The sequence below is a fragment of the Cupressus sempervirens genome, chromosome 6, assembly GCF_028749045.1.
Source record: "Cupressus sempervirens isolate cs-2001-9-10 chromosome 6, ASM2874904v1, whole genome shotgun sequence".
Lineage (NCBI taxonomy): Eukaryota > Viridiplantae > Streptophyta > Pinopsida > Cupressales > Cupressaceae > Cupressus > Cupressus sempervirens.
Window position 1 is genome coordinate 390276206 of NC_143123.1, and position 20881 is coordinate 390297086.

The following is a 20881-nucleotide window of genomic DNA, read 5'->3' on the forward strand; positions in this document are numbered from 1 at the left end:
TCATATCAGTGGTTCTGTTGCTAATTGTAATAGCTTTGTGTAGATAGATATTAGTTTTCTTGTAGTCATTTGTATTTGATCGCTGTTCTTGTTGTAGTTCCAATTTTTGTAATAAAATCTATTCTTTTATATATCTACTTTTCAGCTTTAATTAATTGGAAAAATAAAACCTGCTCATATCCCAGCGCCTGTTTTGAAAGGTAATCAATAAAAAAATAAACTACATGCCACATCTGTTTAATTGACTTTTCACTTTGATCTTGTCAGGCTTAGGGTTCATTTGTTGGCCCATAGTTATAAAATAAATTATTGGAATTCAAATTCGACTGTGGACCAACAATTCTGCCACGATGAATGTGACTTTGCCCTACTCAGTTGAACAATCCCTAAAGATTTAGACACACCTTAATTTAGGTGTATTTAACCTACCAGTTTGGCATGTTCTCAAGATTAAAGATTCAAATTCAGACCTGCAGGTTTGCAAATCTCATGGAAAATCAATCCCAAGTCGAAGCATACAAAGAGATCCAGTACACCAAACTGACATCTCTCTCGAAGATGACCCAAAAACTACTTTTCCCCTTTACCTTTTACCTGACCATGATCTACTTCATTCAAACAAATGCTCATCCATGCAAGGTTAACAGAATATATTAAAACAACAAAATGGCGTGAAAGGAACCAGCTCAACATTGAATGCAGCAATTTTTACAATCAAACCTTGACAGCCAAATCCTGACACCTAGACCTTCCAAACTTATTCTTGTTGAGGGATAACATATGAAGAAACCCCTCGAGGAAACCAATATATAGAGGTGCCACTTCTTTACTCTAAACATAACAAATTCACAAATAGAAATGGAACAGATAAATCATTGCTCTGTGCGATTTAGTGATGCTGAAGATGCCTCAAAGACCATTAAAGCCTCTCCCCCCTGAGCCAGATTCTGATCCAGATAATTCCTGAGCTCTTTATCCCCATTTTCAAAGGCCAAAGGGGCAGGCAAATCACTGTCCAAATTATGCCACACTCCATCGATCTTTCTCAGCGCAATCCAGTGCCTGCTCCTCCACAAACCACCCAGTTTCCTGACCTGCTTATTCAACACGATTCCTACCAAGGACTGATTGAGATCCATGGAGGAAGCGGTATTCCTACGGTCGTACCAAACCACTTGCTTTCCTTTGCTTTCAAGCGCAGCAAATAGAACATTGATATCATAATTCCCTGTGAGGGCATTATGATGCGGCTTCCAAACAACAGAAAGGGGATTCCAAGCAGCATTTTTTTGGGGGTCGATCAATGTCAACTCATTGGCGATGGCATCCAATTGGGCCCTTGTGAACACCTCATTTCCCTGATCTAGCCAAAGAAATTGAGGTCAAAAGTGAGCTCTTCACTCACTGTCTTATGGATGTCAAACAACACACGGTAAACTGAACAAAACTACCCTTCAAAAACCCTAACAGAAATTGAATGTAAACCCCAACAATAAATAATAGAGAGAAAAAATCCGACCGATATGACTACTCTGCAAAAAAATTATGAGTAATGTGAAGGAATTTATAAGTACCAACTTGGAGCAAATTATTGAGGGCGTGCAATAAACAGAATTGGAGACGCTGCTTCTCGTGATAAATTTTCTTGGCTGCCTGGTTGTTGCCTTCAGAGTTATCCATCTCTACATTTCCAAGAGAAATAGATGGGAAACATAATGTATTAATTGCCACCACTTGACTTGTGACTTGTGGGATTAAAACTTGTTTTGCCTCGCTCTGGCTTGACGTGTATCTCTTGAGTACCCATGCTGAACGCGAGCATTACACATGGATGAATTTTTTTTTGGGTGAGTTTAATTTATATTTATATTTTAGAAGATGAATTTTATTTATGGTTGTTATTTTGCTTTAAAAATGGGTATTATGTTTTATTAATAAAGAAATTTATTATATTTTATACGGTAGATTTTTATTGTTATTTAGAAATTCTCTTTTCTCAAATTTTGATTTCGTGAAGGTAAAGTAACAATAATAACGTATAGAGATATTTATTGCAAAAGGAAAAGCATCTCATGTGATATAGAACATTAGCGGGATGGAATTATGTTTATAAAATTGATACATTATTATTATTATATTCTATTATTTCTAACTTTTATTTTACAAATATAAAGAGTATAAATTAGTAGTTGTACCAAATTGCAAAAGGAGAAGCATCTCATTTAACGGGATGAAAAATTGTTCATAAAATTGATACATTCTTATTATTATATGTAATATATTTGTCGTGGTTTTTATTCTATCTAACTTTTATTTAATAAATATAAAGAGGAGTTGTATCAAAAAAGGTGTAAGTATTATGTAGCTTTGTATATTAAGAGGTATATTTTCATTGTTTGTATAGTTTTTTATATTAAAGCAGTCAAAATAGTAGTAATACATTTGGGTCACTTTTTTTAATGGTCATTCATCGGAATTGTGATGTCATATTGTCGAACTATTGACTTTCAATATCATTGAAAACTTCGCATCGAAATTTCTAATGTTGTTCATGGCCATCGAAATTTCGATGCCTTTTCGTCAGATAATGGGTCAGATATTGCAATGCTCACAACGTTGGGGACATTTTTACCTGTGTCAAAATTCTAATGATCGCATAGTCAGACGTGTTTGTAAAATGTTATCCATGCTAACACTAGTTTTTGAGGTGTAAGAATTACTATGGCTATCAGACATCACATTCAACTAGGATGTCACACATACGACATCCTCGTTGGTGATATTTGGTCTGACGTCGGAATACTGGTCCTACTCTGGCTCATTATTTGACAAGGGGTATTGTGCATACATCATCCCTATTAAATGTGTTGGTAGTGAGCGTCAAGATTTTGACGCCTATTTACATGGTACTTTTGAGGAAGCAAGTTAGGGACAATAAAACCTCAATCCATGTGCATGTATAACATACAAAGCTAAAAAAACACAATTTCCAGCACAAGTATCCATGTTTGTTGGTCAAGATGTCTATAGGTATTTTATGCTGTAGACATCTCTAGCGAACATGCATACTTGTGCTAGAAATTCTATTTTTTTAGCTCTGCCTATTGTCCATGTGTATGGATTGAGGTTCCAATTGTCCCCAACTTGCTTCCTTAAAAGTACCATGTATGTGTTTGTGATAGTGGAAGCAAAATCACCTAAGCATGATGTGGATGTTGCATCTACTATGTTGTATGTAATTTGACACCTTATCGTTCTATTGCAGAGCACAATCTATAATCCAAGCCTTATCGAAGGGATTTGGGTGTTCATTCAAAGTTTTAGGTTCATTTGTGTAGAAATACCAAAGTTGCATAGAAAGTTGTCAAGATGCAACATTGCAAAAAGTTGTAAAACTATGCAAAATGAAGTGGTATAGTAATAGAGGAAGTTCTATCTGCCATGAAAAGTGAAAATTTTTTTAATAGGTTTGTTCTGGGTGAACTTAGTGTGGTGGAAAATTTAGAGGGGAATTACAATGGATGAATCCTTAATACCCATGAGTGTCCCCTTTGTTCATGCAAGTTGAGGATGGCAGTGTCTTTGTTTATCAATTTGAGCCCAAGGAAGGATTGTTGTAGAAGTGGAAAAGGTAGAAAAAACCTTGCATACCACCAAAATGTATAAGTGTATAATGAGTACTAAACAAAGAAAATGATGTGAGGTAGGAAGGCAAAATGAATCAAGGATCACTCACCAACAACCCTACTAGAGTAAGCACACAAAAGACAACACAAATATGGAAGAAACCACAAGAAATATATTGATTCCAAATGAACATATGATGATACAATCTTCATATAGCATGCCAGGCATAAGGCCTATTGGTTAAAAAGCCTATGAGCCTTGCTTGCTCAACGCTGGGTAATCTAACACAATTTGGCCAATGACTAGGATTGATGCTTAGTGATCAAATCTTCTTCACTTCAGGATCTGCTAACCTAGGTGGGTATATCTAATGGAATTGTTTGATATGACTTATGAAAATTTTATTAATTGATACTCTTGAGATAGCAAGTTATTCTTAAGGATAAATCATAGGTCTATGGTTGAAAGCCTTTTGAATACTTAAATGAGTGTTTTAAAATGTTTTAAATAAGTATAGATTTAGGAATTACAGAGCACTTGAGTGTGATAAAGAACTCCACCAACTTCAAGTGATATTATACTTTATTGAAATTTGTCGTGCCCAAATTTTACAGGGCAAAAACACAATTTTTATAGTTTGAAGGTAATGATTCTAGTTGGTGTAGGAGGATGTGTTTCATACGAAAATTCTAGTCTTCAAGTTTTCACGGGAGACTAATTAGTTTTCTAACATTTGCTGAAAATCAAAGCTATAAGAGCTAGATAATGCTATCGTTTTGATTTCCCCGACCTAGCTTGGTAATTAAGACGTTGTGTTTGAGAATGTGGATCACCAATCCCTTTATCAATATAGTTGCAAAAAAAACTTAATAATCTGCCAATGTGTAGAAGTATATATAATTGCCTTGTATAATCCGATTCAATCGTCTTACCTTAATTCATTACATTCCATGCAAATTTCATTCTATTTTATTTTATTTTGTGTAGTTAACTTCCATCTAAATAGATTCTTGCATGTTCTTAATTTATACCTAGGTCTCATCAATATCCTATCAACAGGTCATTAGTTAAATCAATAACTTTACACACACACACACACACACACACACACACACACACACACACAGTTCTTTTAATTAATTAATTTATTATTATTATTATTATTTATTCATTTTTTATTTTTTTTTTTTCATTTTTTCATTATTATTCTTATAATAATCTCCTTTTAATACTTAAAATTTAAATCAAATATACTAAGAAAATCCATAGTATGCAAGCATAAATATATATAAGAAAATCTATTAAAGAGCTTATTTAATAATATTTTTTCTAAATTTTCATCATCAATTAATATTTAATTTTAGTACCCTACTACTAAGCTTGCATATAACTCATAACCTTTACTTATCCACTAATTTAAACTACTAGTTACTCTATACCTATTTTTCCCCACCCCTACTAACCAACTTTCCACTCAAAAGAGAACTCTACTCTTTGTCCATGATACACTATTTACTACTAATCAACATCTTAGATTTTCTAACTATATTTAATTAAATACTACTTACTAACCTTTTTACCTAACCTTTGTCCTAGCTCCCTTACTTAGCATTGATTTGCATTTTGCTTTTTAAAAATGTGGACTCCCTTCCTCAAGGCTCACATGACATACAATTCCTACATGGCCTCTTTTCTAGGTATCCTCCTCCCTAGGTTTCCTTGGAAGTATTGTTGCATTGGTAGGAAGGAAGGATGTTGACTTGCTCCTTCCTCCTGTTCCCTTTTTACTTTTTCTTTTCTCCCTCCCATTTAGGATGGTTACTTTCTTGGGAGAGTGGATTGTTCTCACATGTGAGGAGAGGGACCATGGAGAGAATCCAAGGGTGGTCAGCTTTGGGAAGTTTTCCAAGGATTTAAAATATATATTACAAAAAGGTTAATGTGTGTTGTCTTTCCCAACTAGGAGGTGGCTCTTCAAGTCTCACCAGTCCATCAACTTTCTTTTTTTTGAGATGAGACTATCCACATGAAACACTTTCGCCCAAGGGGTGCCTAGGCTAGGTACTTGATTTTTTTTATTGATTAATATATTTGAGTACTATCCATGTCTTGCCCTTGGAGTATTTGCATGTGTTAACATATATCTATATTATTCTTAGGTATTATTATTATTATTATTATTATTGTGGATGGTGACATGAAATCACATGTCTGACACTAGCATAATAATGCTAAAGGGAATGAATGATGAAAAGTTTATTTCCTAAATTATTATTTGATGGATCCCCTTTGTTGACAGGACAAGGTACTTGGAATAAGCTTATGATTATTTTATTGTCTGTAATTGGGGAGAGGAATTATTTCCTTCTCCCATACAATTTCCAGAGAGTTAAAATGCATCTACAACATACTCTTCCTTATGAATTTTTAAACTATGTCATATGAGGAGTTCTTTTCTTCTATAACAACTATGATGTCAAGGTAGCTTGTTTGATGATGAGTTGATGCAATCTCTCACATATATATAGTCTAGAGGTTTATTGGTGATAGGTACTCAAAATTTTACACACTACCTATATTACACAAATCAACCATAAATGTTTTCTAAAAGATGAATATACTCATAAATGAGATTGTTTATTTTTGAAGCAAATTGAATCACTTTCTATGCATACGCATGAACTATTAAGAACCTTATATTATCGTTGCATACATAATAGAGAGCCAAAAAAATGAAATCACTCAAATCTACATTAAATAATCATTACAATATTTCTCTTCTATGAGAATTCCATAGGGCTTATTGATGGAATATAGAATCTAGGCAAGAACAATGAGCTAATTTATATAACTTCAATATGGTTTCCACAATATTAGATATTCTTTTACATGAAATGATCTTTTTCCTTCCTACAAAACTATGATAGTGCCACAATCTTTCTCTTGCAAAGACAACTATATACAAATTCTCAAACTTCACTTTACACATTTACAACAACATACAATAGGAAGTAAATCCCATTCACATTACAATGAAACAACAATGGAAACTTAATATCACAACACATTATGAGATGACATGGGAAAGATTAGTCTCTCCACAACACTTGATTTTTCAACATTGCCAAGGATGAAACCTTAATCTCTTCATAGGATAGATTCTCACAAAACCTGTAGAAAAACACAAAACTTGGCACCATGGAGGCTTACATCCCATCCTAGGCCTCCAAAGAGGCCACTTACCAAGCTAGGGAAACAAGGTTCAAACCAAGTTTCATTCCAATCTTACAAATGCATATATATCACATTACAAAACTTGAATAATTCCATCCCAAGGGTATTTTACAATGTTTCACCAATAGAACCTTGAACATAGGATAAAGGTGTGCTTTTCAAATGGAGACTTGTCATATCAAAAAATATCTGCAATAAACATATTGCATGCCCTTTTGGGGCTTTCAAAAATTAGAAAATTACATGCCCTTTCGGGGCTTTCACAATCCTGCTCCAAACACTCTACCACCAGTTGTAGCTTCCTTGGAGCCCATATCCATAAACTTCCTTTCTACACCAGACTTCCCTTATCACCCCCAGTAGGATATGAATGAATATGGCATACAATGGAGCCCATACTCCAAGGTTCTCAAATGCATTTTCAAGCCCAACTAACCCCTTCACCTTGGACTTATTTTCCGTTCCCAAAGGGTGAGTGAAGCCCTCACATCATAACAACACTCATGCACACAATCATGAAAAATCAAAAGCAAGACACATAATGAAAATGCAAACTTAATGCTCATCACAACACAACACAACATGATATAAGATGATACCACACATTTTCCTTACAATGGCATTCTCACTACCTACATTCACATGAATACAATACCTAGATTCAACTTCAAAATGGAAGAAATTAACTATGTGGCAAGAAACACCAACCTTGAATTCCTTTGCAAAATGGAATTGAAAGGTTGTAGAAGAGCTCCCTCCAAGCTTCCAAACCCTAAGGGCCCATTTGGTGGCGGGAATAGGAATATGAGAATAGGAATACGTATTCTAGATTGTTATTCCAAGAATAGAAAATGGGAATATGTATTCCTATTCTATGTTTGGCTCATCTGGAATTTGATTGGGAATATGTTTATTCTATGTTTGGTTGTGCACAATAGGAATTGGAATAAGTTTTTATTTTTATTTTTTTTAAATATAATATTCTTTCCTTTACATTTTATTGAGTTTTTTTTTTTTTTTTTTTTTTTTTATGGAGTGAAGCTAAATTTTTTGGAATAGACATAATCATGACAAAAATTCATGGTCATAGAATATATTCATTATTTCTACAAACCATAATCATAAATTAGTTACCATGATCAAGAATAAGTTCTAAACAAAAAAATAGACAAATCGTTGTTAAATATGTCCATCATTTCTACAGAAAATGATAAAATAAGTTATAGTCTACATAGTTGCTCTGACTTTTAACTTCATTTATGCACATGGTCTCAATATGCTAGTAAGACTAAAACAATTATAATACACAACATGCCTCGAAGAAACATGTTTTCACTCTCTTGTAATTTACACAACTTGCAATAATTACTTTCACGTATTATAGATTTGGCTACGGTGGATGCAGGCGAGACATCATCGACGCACTGAAAGTAATTATAGCCACTTTCCCCCTACAATAGAAAATCTAAATTAGTGGTTGCCACAATAATTAGTTGTTGCATAAAATGTAAACCTAGAAAAAATTAGTAACAACCTTTCTGGCATTTGGACAACACAAGAATTTACATTCTGGATTATTCGTTGTGTGCGAAGTCTTTAGTACTACAAGGCCAATGCCACACTCACACATTGGTAAATTTAAATCCATCAACCTTGTATAAATAATGAACATATAAAACATTAAAAATTACATTCAATTAGGAAGATGATATAATTTTACACATACATTAAAACACCCAAACTAGTAGACATCAATGTTACTCCATATTTCAAACCATTAAAACCATCTACAATGTTTATAGATGCTAGACAAGATTATGAAAAAATAAGAAATTTTCAGATGATTAGATGAGAAAAATTCACTCATAAAATTGCAATGTGTTAACAACTATTCATATTTCATTAGAATCCTTCATAATACCTCAAGTAATTAGCACGTAAAAAATAGAAAATTGTCTCATTAAATGAATATCTCCATCTTAAAAAATCATGCTTAAGCAAAACCACAAATCTAGGTTGTAACCATGGCTATATGCAAGCATATTCGGCAAATGAATGGTAAGAAGTGTATATAACATGTGGGGAAAGAATATAGAATTGGAATGTGAGCATCCCAAAGTCTGCAAAGGGTAAATTGTGAAGGAATGAAGAGCTACAGGAGTGAGGCACATAGGAGGACCAGCTTTAAGACACCATTTAGCAAGTAATTTGTGCACTCATAGGTGCTACAAAGTGACATTTTTTTAATCCTTTCATCTTCAGCTGAAACCAGTCACAAGTATTGATATAACACAAGTATAGATATAACACAACAGAATCCAATACCACTTACAAATTATTAAATCAAAAGCCATTAAGCTGAATTTAATCCTTGAGGTTTTTTTTAAAAAACTTATCCATTCATTGTTTTCTAAATTATATTGAAAATGCCTTTTTAAATAAACTTGATCATTCAAAACCTAAACAAATCCAAAGCTCTATTTGCTAAAACTATTAAGAAATCATTAATGAACCTTCTCAACACAGAAGTGTGAGCAATTCTTACCTTTGAAAATGAAATTAGAGTCCAAATGCGCAAGCAAGAAAAATAGTTTCACCACCAAATTAATATGAAGGTAACATTTTTTGTGTACCATCTCATCAATAGAAATCACAACCTTATTTAATAGTAAAGTACTATCATCATTTCTAACCATCTCAAAGGAAGACATCAAAAAATAGCAGAAACGTTGAAACATCATATGAGCAATTTGTAAATTGTTTAACAAACAAAAGGGAAAATCATCGAAAGTTGCACAGAAAATGCTGCTAATGCAAAACATTTTTGGTGACCGGTAAAATATTTTCCAGACATATGACAATGATGAAATTCTAGTGGTTTTCAACCCACATTAATGAGATACAGTAAAGATTATATTGTGTGCATTGAGTCTCTCACAAATCACAAAAATTATAAAACTATTGAAGGATCATCGTACCATAATATAGAATGTAAAGATGACAACTCATGGGAAGAATCGATTAGATTAGAATTCTATGCGAACATAATAATAGCAGCAAATGACACTCATCCTAGATGGGCCAACCAACTAGAACCATATATAACTCTGCAAATATAAATTTAATTTTATCAATTTAGATATTTTCAAAGCATCTAAAGATGGTGCCATCCATTTTGGACAACCAAGAAAATTAATATTATTAGAGATTTTTTCCAATGTATACAGGTGAATTCAAAGAAAGACAAAGTAAACACCCAACCCCAAATGAGTGAGCAAATATTCCACAATGTTGTTTGTATGGAGATCCATCAAATATTAGCATAAATGTTAAAGAGTGACATTAGCATAAATGTTGGTTTCAGTAAAAATATTATAATCCTCCAAACCTATATCTAATATAATCTTCCCTTCCCTCTACATCTATCTCTAAGAACCAAATCACTATTGTTGGTTCATCCATAAAACTATCAGATGCCCTAGTCATAGTCTCCCAACTAAGTCTAGGGATTGCTTTCAAGGAAGCAAACAAATTAGAAGCATCTATCTTAGTATCCTCTTTATCAACTTTTATAGTGTGAGGCATTTTCATTCCCTCCTGTATCATATGGATACTTTTAGAAATTGCATCCAAAGAAGCGACCATGTTTGCCTTTTTCCTCTTTGGCCCTCTAGTCATAGATGTGGAACGATTGTTTCTAGTGGATGCAATGGATTGATTTGAATGAAGGAAATCTTCATCTAAATTAGTAGCAATAGTCATAGGTGTATTAAAACCCTCATCATCATCCAGATAAATAGCCTCGTCAAAAAGGTTACCATCTTCAGTATCTTATGTTGTTGTTGCTTCATTTCCTTCTACAATGTCATTCCCAACAATGATTGCTAGATCATTAAAATAGGTGAATGGCTACCTCCTATAAAATTTTGCAATCTTGAATTCATTTCTCTACACATTGGAAAAATTAAATAATTAGATAAATGTTTGATATTAGGATTGAAAAAAACTTTGAAGAGAACATCACCTTCAAAAGGTCATCCCATACACTGTCCTCGGCATCCATGCATTGAGGTGTTTCATTCCAAGCAAATCCACTTGTATTTCACAACTCTTTCATTATTCTATACACCGACTTCCATGTTTTCAACTTATTTTTGAATTTATCTCTTCCAAGATTCAACTTCAGCTCTTCATTGAATCTCCTTTTTGTGGCAGTCCATGCTTCTTTACGAAAACCACCTTTAGCTTTCCTTTGTAGAGTAACTTTCTCAAGTAGCAAGTCTAAGATTTTTCTCTCCATCTCTCTACTCCATATGAATTTTGAACTTCTAGATGAACTAACAACAGGGGTACCTATGAGGGTAGAAATGGGGGTGGCAACGGGGGGCATACAAACCTCCTCATGTATGATTGTCAATAGATTAGTGAAAGACATGTCTTCCTCAAAGATAAGCAACTTTTATATTGCTGCAACAAAACAAATATAAACAAGTCCATTAGTGCAAGGATTGGCACATAAGTCATCATTCCCGCTATCATCACCTATTTATAACAATGTAGGAAACCATGTAGATTTCAAAAATTTTCTTGATCACAAGCATAAATTTTTAGTACTAAAGTACTTGGTAAGTATTTTTATTTCACAAAAATATAGATTCAACATCTACAAGTCAAACTATGCCATTGAGATTCTGATAGAGTGTCATATCATTGTTGGAAATATTACAATGTAATATTCTGTACAGAGGGAATTTTCATCAAATATGAACACTTTCAATAAGCAACATTACACATATTCAATTTTTCCTATAAGCAACATTGTACAAATTTCCATTATACAAGAAAGTATGTAGATTTCAAATTTAGATTCAAGTACGTACACTTTCAATAAGCAACATTATACAGATTTCCATTATCTAGCAAAGCATGTAGATTTCAAAATTTTGCCTGATCACGAGCATAAAGCATGTGACTCACCAACTCAGAAAGACTCCATAGGGAAAGATTCCAATGTTCAACTTGTTTTCCAAAAGAGAAATTGATTCCAACATTGAACTTGCCATAGCCGGTCTAAGGAAAACATTAAATATTCATTTCTTTAAAATAACAGTAACAAAACACTTTATATAAAGTATTCAAAACTGGGAATCTATTGATAGCTCTCTGAATTTAACAAATGAGATAGAGAAACTGTAGATGGATGTCATTTAAACAATGTACAAGCTTCCTTTTGTTTTGCCAACCCCACCATTTCACAATAAATACCAGAAAATGAATTGAGTCATGGGAACAATTTCATCTCCATCTAATTACATTTTTATGATTTTTTTGTTTCCTTAGTTTTCATTTCAATCGCAAATCATGATGTTTAGGACTATATAATGGATGCACTTTCAAAGAAGTTGATTTTCTACAAGAAATTGATACCTTATTAGTTAGTGAGAAGGAGATGCCTCACCCCATATGTATTGCTTACTTTTTTACTTTCTATGCTTAGGTTAAGTCCAACCAGCAGTTTTGCTAGTTTTACTCACATGCTGCATTGCTACAGTGATCCCTCATGACCAAGTTTCCTAACATCTTTCATTCCATTGGATACTAAAAAGTCCTTCATTGATTTTCCATTTCCCACTATGAGATCACCAATAAATTTCACCATTTTATTGCTAACCACCTTTGAAGTTGTTTGATAAGGCCCCCCTCTCTTGAACCTTCTCCCCTACAAATTGAAGTCCAATTGATTTCTGCTAATTTAGCTCTCCAAATGACCATTATGATCTCTGTTATCAAGAAGTATCTCATGGTCTATGAGGACCTCCTCAACAGTTAGGTAATCCTAAAGTTAGTTACAAAATGTAAAGAGATTGTTTGTAAGGGGAGCATAAACTTACAAACAATCTCTGGTAGTCCTGTTAAGAAATGCATTGTGATTACTGGCATGTGGAAGCCCAGAGAGAACCATGGATTTATGTCCATGTATTCCCACAAGTGACAACCTAAATAAATGCAACATATATATGATCAAACAGTAAATGTTAGTTTATTTTTGAATTTTATTATTTGTTTTTAACATCAGTATATAGGATCACACTCAAGTGATCCATCATCAAGAAGAGAAAGTACAAGAATATTGATATCTACGGTTATCCAAAGAACAATCTTATTTTATTATTTTTGTTTTGAAAGTTCTGTCATAAATTATTAGATTATATTAAAAAATGACTTCTCCAACCATTCCCATTCCTATTTTGGAAAATTTACCATATCATAACCAATACCAGTCTCACATATTTCCAACTACCCTGGTCTCCTAGTGAGTATGTTAATATCATTACAGTAACAACAGTGATAATGGATACAATGACTACAACATTGAAACTAAGAGAGTATAACCATACTGAAAAAGCTATTTGAGAATGGGGAACAAGATTATGAAGCATGAGTAGAAAGAGCAGTATCAAAATGTCAACTCTCAAAGTAATCAAGGAAATTGGAGGTGGTTTGTAGTTTTGCAGCTTCAACCTCCAATATCGAGTCCAACTCTTCTACCACATCAAAGCAATCCATGAAATGAGAGGTGGCTTCAACCTCTCCTATTTCGCTCCACTTGATGAGAAGATATTGAATTGGCTTGATGCAGAGTGACAAGTATATCATTCCAATCCATGTGTAGAAAGTTGTCAATGGGTCTTTTTGTAGTAGAAGCAGGCTGCATTGCTGAAATATTAATGGAAGGTGGAGCTAATTCACTTTCAAACATGATGAAGAAATCATCATCAACCCTAAAACCATCAATATAATGAATATCAATCTTGCTACATGGAGGATTAATGTAATACAACTCTTTTGAGAGAATGCATGAGTTGCTTTCAACATGACAAGTCACCATTTGTTCTTTGATGAATGGACTAGTCTTCTTGTTCTTATTCTTGTTTCTACAGGTATATCTATGGCCACCCTCTGTGAATTCTTTTTTATAGGTGAGACATAAAAATCTAGGCTGGAAGGTCCTACAATTGCTCAAATAGCCAAATGTACAATTGTGAGAAGAGTGATAAAGAGGGCAAAGAGGAGGTGTGCATTATCCCAATATTTGAGCTATGTGTATCTGAACTTCCTTTAGCAATTTGAAAGTAGGGATGTCTAAGCATTTTGTTATGAGCCTCAGAGCTAAGAGAGTATAAAAATATCGACAAAGCTATTTGAGAATGGGGAAAAAGATAATGAAGCATGAGTAGAAATAACAATATCAAAAGGTCAACTCTCAAAGCTATCAAAAATTCAAAAGGTCAAGTCTCAAAAGGAATAGGAGCAATCATCTAGAGCACTTGAAATGGATCAACTAGTCAAAAAGGAAGAAAAATAAATTGGAGATAGTGGTCTAAAACCATACATTTTATATTAGTTCCACCTCTTGCAGGTTGCAGAAGCAACCACCATAAATGACTCAAGGGAGCTGCCATCTCAATATGTCATCAATATATTGATATTGTGGGAAAATGATATATTTTCTTAGAAATGTAAGGTATGATATTAAATCACCATATCATCATTGCAGATCACTAGAATACAAATTAGGTTAAATAATATTTGAAACTTTTAATTATATAATTGATGGACTAATTGTCTTGTTGATGAATGAGATGCTATAATATTTCTAAAGGATATTTTTCTCAAATCTTAAACTAAGAAATTTTAAACAAATAATTTCATACAATGCATTTTAGATTATATAATTTTTTTCAACTGTATATTTGTATATTTGTAATATAGGACTAAATAGATGTAAAGTAAGAGACCATATGTAGGTCAGCAAATAATTCCTATAAAATTCATCTCTGTATATAGTCATTTGACCAATATATGCATGTTAGTGAATAAATCTAATGAAATTTGTGAATGTATACAATCACTTGGCCACATACAAGATACTAAATGGTTATAATTTTAAAGATGACGATTTATGTTTCCTTTTACCATACGCAATGGTTTGTGAATAATTTTCACAAACTACATCTTAAGATTTGATTAATTAAATTACATTCCACTTAAATTCTAGACAACTATCACATTTATTCGTTTTGTTGCAGCAATATAACAAGAAATATATTGAGATGGCAACTCCCCTATAAGAAATATATTGAGATGGCAACTCCCTTGAGTCATTTATGGTTGAAATGATTATCACATATGGGACTGGTTGAAATATACTGAGATGGTAGCTCCCCTACATAAAACTACAAATGGTTTTATGTGTAAAGAAAAGGCAAGACTGTAAGTTTGTCTATGTTCAATACACTTATACTAAAGAAGCAATTTTTCATCATAATAGAAACTCTTACTAAAGAAAGTATCATGCACTGTAAAAGGTATAAAATATTATAAGACAACATAACATTATATAAAAAAATGCCTATGAATGAATATAGAAAATTCTATGTCAAGGAACGCTATGAAATGATTGCAAAATGTGCATAAAATGGAGTTTGTAAGGAGTGGTGAGAAAGTACGCAATGCACATGATGAATCAATGGTGAGACAATTTCATGTCACTTAATCAAAAATAATTTAATCATATATCAGTGTTAATGAATCAACAGTCTATATAAAGTGTTGATGCAAGTATTGTAGTTCTTCAAAATTGAAGTTAAAAGTGTCAATACGAGAAAAAGAAAACTAATGTCGAGATCTATAGTCCTCCCACATCATTCATGCTATTTCATCTTGAAGCTTTCCCCAGTCATCTCTATCTCATGGAGTCATCCCATAAGTGTCAAGGACTGGCACATTTATCCCATCACGATCATCTTCATCTTTAATTTCCACATCAGGTGGAACCCCATCCTCTATCGTGATAAAATTGTGTAGTATGCAACATGCTAATGTGATCTTTGTTTGAGTTGTGATATTATAGGATGCTGCATGCCTCAAGATAGGGAATCGTTGCTTCAAAATACCAAATGTGTGCTCAATCACATTCCTAAGAGAGGAGAGTTGGAGGTTAAACAACTCATGTGCATTGTTGATTGGGTTTGCCCTAGAAAACTCTTTTAGGTGATACTGCATACATTGATAAGGGGTGAGAAATCCAAGAACATTTGGATAGCTGGCATCAACTAAATAGAATTTTCCTATACAAAAGGATGAAAAAGTTATAGATTAGAAATCACATAAAAACTATGTATTACAATAATGACAATATAATCCTTAATTATAGGATTTAAGATAGCTGGGGGAACTAGTAGTGGATTTTTTCTTGACAGAGTTGAAGCAAGAACATGACTATCTATAGCTAGCCCTTCCCAACCAACAAGAACATATTGAAACTTGTAGTCAAACAAACAAACACCTATTACATTATGAAAAGTTTCCTTTTCTATCACGATATTTTTTCTGCTTGTCCACATCAATGGTAACTGGTATATGGGTTCCATCGATTGCTCCAATATAATCCTAGTGTATGAAATATTATTGTCAAATATGTACGAATATACTTAAGACTCAAGCAACAAAATACATGTCAGTAGGAGATGTACCTTGAGGTATGAATCAAAACGCTCTTTCCCAACAATTTCTAGAGGAGTAGCTAGAGAAGGGGGAAAAAAGTAAATGCTATGGAGCGATATGATAGCCTTCAAGACCTTATGGAAGTAGCAACTTACAGTCTCTCCTAAGTGACCAAAGTTATGGCCAATCTTACAATTCCTTAGATTGTGGCCAAGGGTATGGAGGAACATGACCAATTGTTCTTCCAAATTCATGTTTACTGTATCTTCAATGCTCCCTTGCTCCCTTAGAATATTGGAAAGTTTGAAGAAAGCTCCTCTATTCATTTGTATTTGGTCGTGCAATCTATTTCATTGGAATATATAATATGTTTATAGAAAGGACAAGTAGCTCTTCTTCACTTATGCCTATGTATTCTAGCATCTTCGTAAGATGCTACTATGAATATTGCTTGGGTGGCAAGCAAAACAACAAGTAAACGCAAGAGTGTGATCTTCCTAATGATGCTTCCTTGAACTTATATATCATTAACAAGATCCATTGAATGACCTATAATCACATAAAGGAGTTATTTTTTGACATAAAAACATAAAAGCATAAAAAAAAAATTTCCCCATATGTAACCTATTTATCCTTACAATTATTACATAAAACAATTTACAGGATTAAATATGATGTAGGGGAAGCTGAATTGGGAGTCTCAAGAATTGAGTTCGTTAAAGGAATGTATGAGCATGATTTTGGTAGAGTAAATAGGTCTACGAAGAGGTAAAAAAGAAGGAATTTGTTAATAGGTGCACCAAGATCAGCTGGTAGATCCCCTAAGTTCATCTGATTTCATTGATCTCATTTGTTTATCTTTTGACATTAATATAAGTTCAATCATGTTGCTCTTCTCAATTTTGATTTTTAGATGCACTTACTGATCTTGTCAATCATTGTCACTTCATTGTAGACATTAAATAAGTTCACTATTTCCTTTCTTTTAAGAAAATGACCCTTTCCTGAGTCATTCCTCATGGAGATCTTTTGGCAAATGAAACATTTACCAATCTGTAATCTACCCACTCGAATAGTTGTTCATAATTAAATTAAAAAGTACTAGCCTACTATCATCCCTCATAGGCTAAGGTATTAAATAAATAAAGGTACTTGGTAGTGTTTTAAATATTTGGAAAATAGCTCTAGTGCTGAAGTGAGTTTTTAATAATTCACTTAACTATTCAAGTGGGATCCAGTGAAGTTTTAAAGATTTAGAAGAAAGCATGCCTTTACTTACCTTGGACATCAAGTTAAGAGTTTGAAGATGTGGTCATTACATTTCTAGTTGTGTGTTTTCTTTTTCTCCTATAAGGCCAACATTTTGGTAATGAAAAAGGATTCTTTTCATGCAATTATTTTCTTATGATTTTTGCTTTTGCAAATGACTTGAGCTTATAGGATGAAACCTCTATAGCCTGTCCTTGAAATAAATATAATCCCCTGTATCCAAAGAAAAAAGTAATAAATATAATCTCTAGGAATGACCAAAGCATCTGACTTGCAATATTGTGAAGTTCTATTTATTTATTAAATTTTATATATTTGACTGGGGAGGTACACAAGTTCAATGGTTGGAAACAATGAATAAAAATGTTACAGTTTATGACTAATACATTTTGACTTCTCTGAAGTTTATATGCAAAAAAAATTGTCTTTGGCAATAGAAACTTTAGGTAGTAATTCAAGTGTTTCTATTAAGGGACATTATAGTGCTACACTCTGCCTTGACTCCATGATGTTACACTCTACCTTGGCTCCAATTTTTGTTACTAACTTAATGTTTCTTTCTTTTCCATATGAATTTCTTGATACTTTCCCCAAAGCTCCTTTAGGAAATCTCAAATGATGTCTTGACTCTTCATCCACTTCTTAGCTATCTTTGGATATCTATGGATTAAGGGGCATTAAACTCAAATCCCCAGATGCTTCAAAACTATTAAAAATAGAAACAAGAAACTACATTTCCTAAATTCTGCAAAATACAACATTCAGTGTTATATGTTGCCTTTGGTAGCATTGTCTTAAAATTTGAAAAGCAATTGCATGAACTGGTTCTTCGACTGGAAGCTTCTGGATGCCCCTTCTTGTGGGTTCTAAGATCTATGGCAGAAGGAAAACTTGTGGATTTACTAGAGGGCTTCATTGATCGAACCAAGGATCTTGCTTTGATTGTCAGTTGGACAAACTAGCTAGAGGTAAGTAGTTTGCTATTTATTTTTCAATAAACAGAGGTATGTGATTTTATGATTAAAGCACAAGTTATTCTATGTGAAGGTAATTTGTGTATTGATGTATTGTAGCGGTTGGACACTCATTTAGTAAAAGAATAGTAGGCTATAATACATGTAGGTCAAAAATAACCAAGATATCCTTTTATCACTTGTAAATGGCCTATTCTTCTAGCTGCGGGAATTAATACTAGAGGCTTTTTTACAATAAAGAATATGATTTACAAGAATCAACAGTATTTTAGACACTAGATATGTAGCATAAAAAACAATAATAGAAACTCCATTGTAGAAACTCCATTCCATTGTGAAGTGGAAGCATCAAGAAATAAACAAAAAAAATTCAATTATAAAGCATCACCATCAAGAACCTTTGTTTATTATCTCATGAGGATAAGGCAGATCCTCAAAAACATTGAGGTAAAATCACTAGACTCATCTGTTATGACGGATTACAAAACTCCATTGTTTACATACCTGTGAAACACAATGTCGTGAAAAGTTTCTAGAAGCTTCTTGCCACCAATACCATGAGACACAACCCTTCAAACATGCCATATTCAGACATAGCACAAAAGCATTACCCAAAACCAAAGCACGAAAAAGCACAAAAATGAAAAATGAAACCCTACTCCATACCTGATAAAAATGGAGGATTGACTCCTTCTAACTTACAACAAATGTGAGTTGAAGAATAAGAGGCAAATGAAAGTGGCAGGGAAAGTTAAGGGCATGGACCCAAAATTATATATTTTCTAACAAAGTAATATATGGAATAGGAATAAGTATTCCTATTCCATCTATTTTTGGTGGATTTGTGTAAGCCCATTTTTTGGGTAAATTTGGAATACTTATTCCAATTGTATTCCTATTCCCATTTCAAAGTTGTTGCACTCAAACAAAGAATAGGGATACACAAATGCCTATTCCACTAGTTTGTCCAAACTCTCTTAAAAAGACCTCCAACCCCACTATCTCCATTTTTGGAAAAACATGAAGCCCACTTTCTCTTACACTATTGTCCCTTCTAGATATAGGACCTTAACCAAGTGTGAAGAAAAGGTTAAAGTCATGTGACAACTCCAATTTTCGAATTGGTGGAAGAATACATTGGTTAAAGGGTCCCCTAGGTTATCTAAGCACTAAAATGGTCAAATTTAGGCCCCTAACATGTTATACTAACATATGGGTAGCTTATTTTTACAAAAAAGGCACTTTGGGACCACCTATTGACCCTCTAAAATCCTTGTCAAGTTTGAATTCGAAATTCCCCTTGATGGCAACCCATCCCATTCTTTCTCCAAGTGGATTTGATTGAATCTTTTGAAGGACATTTAGTTTAAGATTAAGTGTTGCCATGACCAAAACCCTAGGTGACATGTCATCAACACATACATAATTACAAGTGTCAAGTGACACATTTAAAACACATTACACCTGACCATGACATTTTCCTAATGTATTTATGAGATTAACTTTACCACACACATGCAAGCTTACATATATGAAATAAACACATCACAACAAAGCTTTTGAATCTTCCAAAGATTCGCCTTGGCTAAACCATATTTACATGAGTTTGGACCTTGTTTCCCCAATAAAATTCCATGGTTCAATTTATTTTCACACTAAACTTGAACATCAGTAGCCCAATGAAAAATCATATAAGATGCATGTGTGTAAATGCATGACAATTCTAATATTTCAAAATCAACTTATTCAAATTTCCATAATTAACCTTTCTTTTTATAATCATTTTCATATGAAAGGCATTCAAAACATTAAGATATCAAAATCTACATATCAACATTAGTCTTTCCCTATCACGATCAATTTCATATTCTAAATCACATTATATTTCATCTTCTATCATGGTGGTGAAATGTTCAATCTATATTGTTAAGTTGACCAACATGAAAATTAGTTCTAAATACATATCCTAGGTCAAAATCACCAAAATGTAAATATTACAATTAGTATCCTTTAATTCAATAGAGTTTGATTACCAACAGTATCCTGTTATCATTATGAGATAAAACACATAATAGGGTGCATCAATTATGTCAGCTAATCGGGATGTTTGCATAGTCGTATAGTTTCCAAAATCAGTCATAGAATAAATTTATTACATTTTATTAGGCCATAAAATCTATCCTCGTGAATGTCAACATATCCACCTAATACTTCTTGCACAATAATTAACTTATTACATTACATCATATCAAGTTCTACCGTGTAGACCC

The 20881-nt window shown here is 33.1% G+C and overlaps 1 protein-coding gene across 2 annotated transcripts; it reads right to left on the minus strand.

The window, feature by feature from the left end:
• Positions 1-667: 667 nt before the first annotated feature.
• JOSL (JOSEPHIN-like protein) lies at positions 668-1827 on the minus strand. Of its 2 annotated transcripts, none has more exons than XM_089788255.1 (2): positions 1579-1827; positions 668-1358 (listed from the first exon to the last, which is right to left on the minus strand). In XM_089788255.1, the coding sequence occupies exons 1-2, from the start codon at positions 1678-1680 to the stop codon at positions 873-875; spliced, it is 588 nt and encodes a 195-aa protein (XP_089644381.1). In that variant the 5' UTR covers positions 1681-1827; the 3' UTR covers positions 668-872. The 2 variants fall into 2 exon arrangements, with proteins under 2 accessions (XP_089644381.1, XP_089644380.1); XM_089788254.1 differs by having other exon boundaries at positions 668-1363; positions 1575-1821.
• Positions 1828-20881: the final 19054 nt, after the last annotated feature.

Coding starts and splice junctions, on each gene's coding strand:
- JOSL (XM_089788254.1), bottom strand. CDS start 1,680: ATGGATAACTCTGAAGGCAACAACCAGGCAGCCAAGAAAATTTATCAC. Junction 1,364..1,574: donor CAATAATTTGCTCCAAGTTG/GTACTTATAAAT, acceptor TTCTTTGGCTAG/ATCAGGGAAATGAGGTGTTC.